The sequence below is a fragment of the Manacus vitellinus genome, unplaced genomic scaffold (assembly GCF_001715985.3).
Source record: "Manacus vitellinus isolate BGI_N305 unplaced genomic scaffold, ASM171598v3 scaffold_24_pilon, whole genome shotgun sequence".
Classification (NCBI taxonomy): Eukaryota; Metazoa; Chordata; class Aves; order Passeriformes; family Pipridae; genus Manacus; species Manacus vitellinus.
Genome location: NW_021939798.1, coordinates 9,739,887 through 9,750,630, shown reverse-complemented (window position 1 = coordinate 9,750,630; position 10,744 = coordinate 9,739,887). Strand labels below are relative to the sequence as shown.

The following is a 10,744-nucleotide window of genomic DNA, read 5'->3' as shown; positions in this document are numbered from 1 at the left end:
TCACACTTTAATAACCATCCGTTATCAACACAACATGATTGCAAACTGGAATTTCAATTAGAGAAAGAAATAAAACACAAATAAAATTACAGAGATAAGCAAGCAGGCAGATCAACACTGATAGGAAAACACTGGATAGAAAGAGATTCTTTGTCAGCATCAGTTGGAACAATTTGTAAAATGGCCATGAGCAAGTTTTCCCCCTTAAAGCAGCTTTAAAAGCTCAAGGTATTACATATATCATATAATCCAGGTATTTATGCAGCCCAAATATCCAAAATCTGCAAGTGACTGCTTGCACCTTGGTTTCAGACACCTGTATGGAGCTTTGGCAAGTTGGAGCTGCTGCTCCTGAAAATGTTTGTGAGGATCCACTTTCCCTGCTTTACAAAGCTACAATTCCCCAAAAATACACTGATCTAAGTCTGGAAGTGCTAGAAATTGTTCTTGTATTACACTATAAAAGACAAGTCATCAAGAAACAGTTTGAACTTTTTCCAGAGTAAGATACTTTGTTTTGACCACTTGCCTGATTCATCAGTAACCTTATTAAATACAGTAAGTTTATTACAACTTAAAAGTGAGGCATTTTTAATGTTTTCTTCTCAGGATGACATGTTTTCATTAATAACCATTCCAAACTTTACCAACTCCTTTCTAAAAGACTGACTCCCACACCAGTTTTGTAGCCTAAGCTCACAGATGCAGATGACATTAATAAGGAGTTTCCATTTCGAGTTAATAAATAAGGAATGCACTCAGTTTGTTTTACCCCAAGATTCCAACTGTTGAGACGAGTTTCGAGGTCATTGTCATTCAAAGAAGCTGTTTTGTTGTGATGATCATCCTGGAACAGAAAAAAGTCAAACAAAATATCAGAAGAGCTGGTGGATACATAATTTAAAATAAAGCCTCTCTTTGGCTTGGTCATTCCTACACTGCATTTCCTGAGAGTGGCATGATACCTCTGACAGCTTTAATCTAAATAGCTCAGTTACCAGAAGAAAGGAATTCTGAGGATAAATTAGCCAGAGTCTTCACTTTATAATGTTCTTCTTTACTTATTCTGATCTCCTTTACACAGGATAAATTTAATAAACAAAAATCAAAATACTCCATTTCAAAATACTCCATATTCTAAAAATGATTCATCTCTCCACAGTACCCTTTGTGGGGCTAATCCAGAATTCAGAGATCACCTGATCAGCCTCCAAAGGAAAAAAAAATAAATTTAAAAATTAAAGGAAAGCACAGCAGTGGACAACTATCACTGGATAGTTATCAAAGCAGAGCTGCTGCCCAGCTCAAGGCTGAGGGTGCTCTCTGCAGAAAGGATTTCCAGCACCCCACCAGGACTGGGGTTATTGTTGCTCCAGGAAGTAACAAGGAATTGTCTTTCAGAAGAAAGTTTTTCCTGCAGGATAACAATAACTACAGACTGCATTCCATGGGGAAGCTGGTACAGAACATTTTGCTTAACTGAGATATTTAGAAAAACAACACCAGAGTGTGAATTTCTCTGTCTCACTAAGTTTTCTTAACAAGAGCCTTGTGGGTGGACCTGCCAGCACCTCTCCTTTCAATCTCCTCATTTGTCATAATCATTCAGTGAGTGGAGCTTGGGCTGCATTTCATCCACACTTGGTTGAGGCAGCTCTTAATGTCTCTTAAAAGACTCCCTGTTCCCCTACCTGGGCCTGAATTCTGCCAGAACATCTGTGTGTCCTGACAACAGAACAAGATATTATTTGTCCCAGCCAGTCAAACATTATCAAACTGTCTGGCAAAGCAAAAGAGGATTATTTCACTTAAAGGCCCTTTTAAAACTGTAGTCACAGAAGAATCCAATATATGAAGCTGAAGAACAGTGGAGTGCAGTGATCTCTCTAACATTGCCCTGGAAGCTGTGGCAGAGCCAGCAACAAAAAGACAACAAGCCAAAACAACAAAAAACCCCCCTCACAAAACAACTTTAAAGCCCCAAAACCAAGTCTCAAGTGAAAAAAATTTTCTTCACAATAAGTGTTCCATAAGGAATATTTCTCTAAGTAAAATAAACACAAAACCAATAAGAAGAAATTTAGTAAATCTAGCATTTTGGTGGATACATAACTTAAAATAAAGCTTCTTAAAATAAACCAAACTTAAAATAAACAAAAAAATCTGGTTTTATTTTTAATCATGGCATTGCTGGTTTTAAGTTATACTTGTGTAAATACATTCATACCAATCAGAGCCTAGGGCAGAGACACTGTTTTTGCCCACTGACCACCTGCAACCTGTCATGACAAACCATCCCCTTGCTAATCCTCTATTCCAGATGCTCAACAGAACACAAATTTCCTCAGAACACTCCCAATTTATCCCAGTTGCACTTCACATCCTCATAAATTCTTGGCTGTGCCCAGCAAGGAAGGGAAGAACAGTCTGTATGAATTCCTCAGGTGGCAACAGCTGCAATCTTTGTGAACTGTTCCCCTGATATCATCAAAAAAGAATTATGGGCAGACCTCAACAGGTTCATACAGCAAATTCAGTGTTCCATGGAGGGATGGGAGTTGTTGTAGATGTGGTAAAAGCCACATTTAGGAAGGGAAACAGCACATTTCTTGGAAAGGGATATTTGTCAGGAGCAATTTTCAGTGTAAATGCTTGCAATTATACACACAATATCACTAAATATTTTGGGCTGAACAGGTTTTCCATGAAGTCTGTTCAGTGTCCTTTCATCAGCCACAAATGCTCCTTGTGGAAAGTCTGATGAAACAAAACTGTCCAAAATTCACTCTTGCAGAGGTCAACCATCACTAACCAGAGCCAGAGGCATCTCTGCAGCTTTCTTTAATCTGTTATTGCAAAATAATGCAAGATGATGTCAGTGCAGGCACCTTGCCAAGCCCAGGGAAAACAAAGCACCCAACACACTAAACAGAGGGCAGGAGTTGGGATGCTCCCAGTTCATCCTACAAGGAATTCCCTCCCCCCTGCACTGCAGAGGACAGATTTTGGGGAGTTTTAGTCCCTGTCTGCACCTTTACACAGGGCTCATGACCCACACGACCAGAAATCACAGCTTTACAGGGATATATAAAAACCAACTCATGGAAAACAGAGCAAGTTCTATGAGAAAAAGGAGAAGGATCTTACAGACTCTGACGTGCCCAGGTCATTTTCCCCTGTCCTGTGAAGATAAACCCCGGAATGGGATATATCTGATGGCTTCTCACTGGATGTTTCCCTGTTATTAACAACAAGAGTAAGCAGAGAGAGAAAAAAAAAATTCATTTTCAACAATCTGTGGCACACAAAGGATGTTAATCATAGAGTAGAATCTTTTAAAATATACAGGAGAAAATAATTATCAAGATGTATGGATCAAAAAAAGGAGAAAAAGAGAAAATTTCTTGTCAAAGGCAAACAAAAGCCTTAAGTATTCCATTAAAAAAAACACCACCAGAAAAAACCCATGCCAACAGAAACCCCAGAAATATTGTGTACATGATAGTACATTAAAAAGCATTCATTGCTTTTCTTTTACTACATGACCCAACATCACATGATGGATTTTAGAATAAATCCAAGTTAACCAGGAAGGCTGATCTAGGAGAATGCTTTTGAAATAGTGGAGTGCTAGACAGGGATTTTCTGCAAAAGCTTTTGTCATAAATAAAATACTTGAACAGAAGGAAATTAATAATAGCAGGTGAAGAGAACTGTCCCTGATGCACCTGGTCAACAGATATTTATCAACCACAGAACAGTGAAAGAAAAGAACAGCCTGAAACAAAATAAAATAAAAATTATAAGCATTTATTAGATAGGTTGATACAGCAAAAGATCCAAAACAGCAGCAAAACACCCTTCAGCATAAACTCCACTGTCAAATCCACAGGTATTAAGGTAATTAAAAACTCCTGTTAGTCCCTTCACCTTCCCATGACTGGTTATATTACATTAAAATCAAATCAGACCATTAAAATACCTTCCTTCCTTTCCATCTGGCAGCAAATGAGATGGTTGTTATGCCAAAGAGACTCTGAGATGAATTAAGTGTTTATGAACAGAACAACAACAGTTGGATGTACAATATAAACGAGTCACTTCTAGGAAGACAAACACAAAGTTTTCACAAAGCACAGGGGCCCAGCTTTCATCAAAACAGCAGGGAACAGAGAAATACAACAACTGGGAGCAAACCTTCCCTTCCAGCACCAATAAATCCCATATAAACAACATGTATGGATGCATAACAGCCATCACAAAGCACTAAATAGTTTAGATAAGCAGAGTCTTAGAGGTAAAAAGGATCAAAAGAAATTTAATAACACAATGCCTCTCGCATTTCTTCCCGAGATTTCATTTGACACAAAATTACCTTTCATTAAAGGGAGATAAATCTTTGCCTGTCTGTAAATCTGCACTTTTATCAGATTTGTTTTCTCAGCAACGCTCAGGTTAAACAATTCAATAATGTTCCAATTGTTAAAAATGAGAGAAAACAGAATTCATGCCCTTATCATTCAGAGATTAAGGAATGTCAACAAATACACAAACCAAGCCAAGTCACCTGTAATACTCTCAATTTGACAAAAGGGGGAAAAAAGGTTTACATAGATTTTAGTTCTGTATTTGCTGTTTGGAAGAGGGACTGAAAAGGAAGCTGCTTTACTTGATTCTATAAACAGAATCTGAAGTTGTTATGGGTGGCCCACAATTTTGCTCCTCTCAAGCATATTCTGCCCATTCACTCCCTTTTCCAGCCTTCTGCCAACACAAGGCAGGTTCCAAAAAAAAAATAAAAAATCACAGGATTGTTTCTTTTTCCTCCCAGGGCAGGTGAGTGAGAAGTGGTCAGTCTTGACACCAGCCCTGTGACCTCCTGCTTCAGCCAAAACACTGAGCATGGGAGAAGGAAGCAATTTTGTGCTAATAAAGGAGATTAGTAAATAATAACCTACTAGGAACAAAGTGAGGGAAACTCACTGGTTCCTCCTGGTCCAGCACAGCTCCACACTAACCTTTAACAGTGTTTTTCAGGCACAATCTCTACACATACAGTAGAATTTTCCTGTGGGGTCAGAAACACCAGGTTTCTGTTCCACGTTCCTCAAACCAACCCTCTCGTGTTTCAAAATAAAGCTGCACCTTTCCAGCACCAGCTGCCTTGGGCTTATTCATCCACCTCCCAGCTTGCAAGTAAGGTTTGTTTACCTCCTTTTCATTTAGGCAGAAAAACAACTTCATATAGAAAAGTCAAAGTTGCCAAACACAGAATTATTTGTATGGCAAGATAAAAATCACTATGAAAAGAACTTCTCTGTTTGGGCCTTTGAAAGGGGAGAATCTTGAGATAAATAACAGCAAGTAGTTACTCAAACATGTCTCGCTGACATTATCTATTTTGCCCTGAGAAAATGTTGTAAGAACTGAGTCATGCCTGGAATGCAAAATTTTCATCCAGCTACACATATTCCATGCCCATGGATCCAGTTTTCCCAATGCACATTCGGAGGAGAGAGACAAATACAACGGAACTCGATCACCATCTGCTGGCTCTCCCTACAAACTGCACATCCCAGAAATATTTCATATATTCCATCTTAACCTGCACTGATAGCTCGTTCAAAACTGTAAATACAAAGAAAACCAGGATCTGTATGTTGGATATAGGTAACATCTTAACACAGTCACATGTAAATAAGTATTAAAGAAGCTATTTCTACAAAAAACAACAGCTGAAATATCTACCTTCAATATTTTTCCTGCATAGCTCACAAGAAAACTCATTTCTCGTTGCTCTGAAGACTAATTTATGTAACCTACAGAACCATCAAAATTTGCCAACACAAATTCAGATTTCCTCAGACACAATTCCACTCTTGGTTTGAGCACCCATTAGCAGAGCTGTGCCTACACAGCAAAGTTTCACTTCCAGAGTCCCCTAAACCAGAAACATTATTCCATCACATTTACTTGCTTCTCCTGACATGGAATAATATGCAATCCACATCTCCAGAGAACTCACCAGAGCCTTGGGAATCATATATTGATCACCAAAGGAATATGATAACTCAGCTGGCAATTTTCCATTCTCTGTTTCTTAAACCACAAGGCTCTTATCAAAACCACAAGCTCCTATCAGAGCAACCAGAAGAGCCCTTAGTCCTCAGGAAAAGGGGATACATCAGACCTAAGAGCAGCTTTTTAAGTGATTGTTAGAATTACACACAGTTACTGGATGCAGAAGAGGAAAAGCTTCATGATACTCAATATCAACATGATTTAACTTGCAAGAGTGTCTAACTGTCATCCCTCCAAATCACAGCTGAAAAATTAAAAACATGATTTAAGAAACATGATATAAACATCATATACATATAAGCATCATATACAGCAAACACATCAGTGTGCCTACAATAAGACAGCTAATGATGGCCACTTATGAAAAATGTAAGTGAACACACTAAAAAAACACTAAACTCGTGAAACAAAACCTGCATATGTATTTGTAACGTGATGAAATCAAACCAGAAGCTTCATATAGAAGCAAACACTCACTTCCACCTGCACAGCACCTACTGAGCCTTGAATAATAGTCACAGCCTATGTCTGAGTGTTTCCTTCACCAAGGATTTCAGAGAGGTTAAACATTAACTACACTTCCAAACCAGCAAACAAGAGGCCACTCCATCCATGACTGAAATGCAGTCACATAAAAAAAAAAACCCAAAAAGGAACATAGATCTTGATAATCAGCACCAAGTTGTGCTGCAAAGAAAATCCAGAAAGTAAATACTTAAGAACAGTAGACTGAACTAAAATTTACCTAAGACTCCCTCAAAATAGGGCAGAACAGAGCTGAAGATTTCCAACGCTGTCCAACTGACCAGCTGGGCACTCCTTCAGTACTGCAGGGACATTTTTCCAAGCCAACAGGAGAACAAGCCTCAATAACCTGACCCATTTCAGCCCTTTCCCTGCTCTGTGAGCAGCTCTATGCCCAACTGATTGGAACTAAGGATGCAGCTGAAGCTTATGAGCTCCTGCAAACCTCCCCAGAGCCAATGGATTGCCAGAACAAGGTGCAGCTACAGGTGTTCAGGGTTCAGCTGCAGAGCTGCAAATGAGCAAGGCTGAATTTTTTAAATTATCCTACATGTAGGATTTAAGCACAGGTGGTGCTGGTCACCAACAAAGCTCATGGATTTGTAGTAGCCACCATGATATGGACCAAAACATTTTAAATAAAACCCAAAGAGTTGTTGTTCAGACAAGGATGGAACCATTGCAGTCTTCCCCACTCAAAAACATGGCAGAGTATCCCCCAGGCAGCAGCTCTGATTTTTAGCCTCCTAAATTTTAACAAGCACAGCTGGGCCAGCCTGACCTTCTGGAATCCAAGATTTATTATGCTTAAGGGAAATATAAAGAAATCTTGCTAGTTCATAAAAAAGCCCTGATGAAACACAAGACAAATAGGTGTTCAAGGTGAACCAACACACTCACAAAAAGATAAATCAAATCTCTCTGTACACATGAAACTTTTCCTCCTTTCTCACAGAACAGCAAACTTTGCTTATCTGCAGGAAGCCATTATTCTGCTTCCTCTAAAAAAAACCCCCAAAAACCTGGGAGAAACAATCATAGAACAACCTTTAAATCCACCATCTGTGTGCTTGTTTAGATTTCTAATCTCTATAGGAAATATAGCCATTAATAACTATTTGATAAAACAGTTCCTTTCAGCATTATGGCCCTAGACTACAAATGTTAACTTAGATTTTCCAGGTTAAGTGTCTGTAACTGAAAGGAGGAGGAGAACAAGAGGAAGGGAAAGAGGACAGAGTTTGGAGGGGTATGGAGGATGAAAGAAGACACGATGGAGAAAAGTAAGAATGGAAAAAGTCTAGAATATGTCATTACATTGAAGCAATTACCTGAGTTTCTGTTTATCAAGTACAAACACTGATGATGGACTCACCACAAACTCACACAAACTGAAACATCCATAGCTTATCAAATCAGAAATCTATTAAATATCAAATACTGAACAAAGCAAACACAGAAATCTTACCCCTGTGCTGTTGATACAGAGGATTCCTCTTTAGCTTCACTGTTTTCTAGTTCTCCCAGTACCCACTCAGGCAAACAGCCTGAGCTATTGCTCACAGCTCCTGCTGTACCTAGTTCTTCAACAAAAGTTGTCTGTAATGAGAATAAAAGCAAAATCAACAAAATATATTTGCACCAATACATTCTTTACAGAGTTAAAAGTTGTTCTTTACAGGAATATCTGCAGTAAAAACATCCTTTTTCCAGTGAAGGCAGTGGCAGATGCCACACTCCCAACCCATGGAAATTCATACAACAGGCAACAGTGTAAATGTTTTCCAGTACTTTACTTCCTTCAGTATGGGTAATTTTAGCATAAATTAGGATTGTTATCCCATTAAAGCTGATGCCAGCATCAACACAATATATTCAGGTCTTCAGAAAACAAACTTAAGAAGCTTAACAAGATCTGTGTGAACAGCCATCTTATCTTTCACAGATACACAGCCTCCTATAATCACCGCTAATTACTAAAGTCACCACCTTGGAGCACATTTTTTCTTTCACAAAACTGCTGATTAAGACAAAAGAAAGCCTCAATGGCTTTTTATTACATATTTTCAAAGAATCAGAAATTGTTTCTTCAGAACACTGATTTTTATAAGCCTTCTAATCTGAATTTTGAAGAAGATAAAGGTTTCATAAGAGGTTTTGCCCATTAAAAGATTTTCCCAACATCATTTTTCACATTCGTGCCAAATCAAAGAGGCAAACGTATCTTGAGGGTATATCTTTGTTTGTCTCACACTCACCATGTGGGAAGGTAAACTTTTCAGCAATCCTTGTTCTGGTTTTTGTGCAAAAGGTCCCTCCAGGACTCCTTGTTTCAGCATGTGGAGCAAAAGTTTTGCATACAAGTTCCGATTCTTCCTTCCCTCTAATCCTACCCCTGCTCCTGAGGGTCTGCAGAGTTTTTTAATCCACAGTGCACATATTCTTCGTTCTGAAAACACAGATATACATCCTCATTCTACATTTTCAAAGCAAATCAAACACACTGAAGAAACAGAAGCCATCACTGGTCACCAGTTTCAGGGTGTTTCCCTTCTACCCAAAAGTTTAAAGCAAAACAAACCAACCCAAATGACCAAACCAAACAAAAACAGTTAAACAGATTATTTATAAGTCTTTAACAACAGTTCAAATTTACATATTCCAGAAACATTTTCTATAAATTCATGTTTTCATCACTTCCAGAAATGGCATGTTTGGGAATCAATCCCTAATAAGGACAGAAGACATAAATCAGCAGGAATTCTGCAATCACTGCAAGAGCAGCCATTAACTACAACTTACAGCCTGCATGAGCATTAATAGTTTAAATACATAAATAAATATTCATTAATTAAAAAAAAATAATCTGTATTTACACAAGTTTTGCTACCAGATGATGAAATTATTCATTTGGTTAAATGTTCACACAGAAAGGTCTTAATTTGTAGGGTATGTGGCTTTAATAATAACCAGTTGGCTGTAAAAAAAAACAGATTTATAAAACATCATTTATTAATTGATGTTCCTATTATTACACATTCCTAGCCAAATTTTAACACCTGTATAACTAGAAAATATTTGTAATTTGTAAGGGCCATCTCAAAAACAATGCCTTTAAGAAGTTTTTTGTTTCTACAGCATTAGGTTTTTAAAAAGAAATACTAATGTGTTTATGCAAAAAGTATATTTACATTGTGATGATAACACAGATGAGCTCAAACAATTGCAGAAAGTATCTAAAAAAATCCACCTTTAGAAGTTGGACAAACCCTATGACAAAACCATGCCATAACAGACATTAAGTTTCTGGCTATATACAAGTATACAGATACAAAATAATAGTTATCAGTCACCTAGAATTCTGTTATTAGCCTTTAAATGCACATTTTACCATATTTACCAGAACTATCCTGCAGCTTTAGAACATAAGGCTTCATAGCCACAACATAGCGATTCAATTCTGTATCCAGTTTCTCAGAGATTTCGTCCTCGCTGCTCATTTTGGAAGAACATTCACCACGTCGGAGGAGAAAAGGGTCAAAAATTCACTTTACATCAGTCTGTCTTCACCTCGGGGCCCCGCAAAGACATGCTTGGAAACTAGGCAGGAAACAAAACTAGATGTGTTAACTGCGCACAAACAAACACGAAACTAAGAGGGATTGTTTGCAAACAGCAGATACGAGGATGTGTTTGTTTGGGTTTGAAATTGAACTTCCAACCACGCGCTAAATGTATTCATTAGACGCAATTTGTACAGAGCACCTCGAGGCGCTTGTGTGGGACCGCGTTCCTAACCTGGTACTCCTTAGGATTAAAGGTTTGGTTTTTTTTTTTTAAGGCAGAGGAGGAAAAAAGGAGAAACTAGTAGAAAAAACTGGAAACCAGAAGCAAGTAGAGGTATAGTTAAAAGCGGCAGAACCAAAAACGTTGTCAGGGCTGGTTTTTGAGGAAGCGGCGCTGCAAAGGCAAGCGCTCATCACCAAACTGTCACAGAACCACGGAGCTGGAGGGGACCCAAAAGGATCATCGCGTCTTAAGCGAATCACTGTTAAGTAAATAGATGGGGATTGACCCCACAACCTCGGCGTTATCAGGACCAGGTCTGACCAACCGAGGGTCGTTTCCCAGCTGGAAC

At 38.4% G+C, this 10,744-nt stretch overlaps 1 protein-coding gene across 1 annotated transcript; it reads right to left on the bottom strand.

The window, feature by feature from the left end:
• Positions 1–614: 614 nt before the first annotated feature.
• On the bottom strand, positions 615–10,226 carry LOC115307506 (centrosomal protein of 112 kDa-like). The gene is made up of 5 exons (XM_029960084.1): positions 10,007–10,226; positions 8,865–9,055; positions 8,075–8,205; positions 3,148–3,238; positions 615–847 (listed from the first exon to the last, which is right to left on the bottom strand). Exons 1-5 carry the CDS (start codon positions 10,104–10,106, stop codon positions 644–646), a joined length of 717 nt encoding a protein of 238 aa, XP_029815944.1. The 5' UTR covers positions 10,107–10,226; the 3' UTR covers positions 615–643.
• Positions 10,227–10,744: the final 518 nt, after the last annotated feature.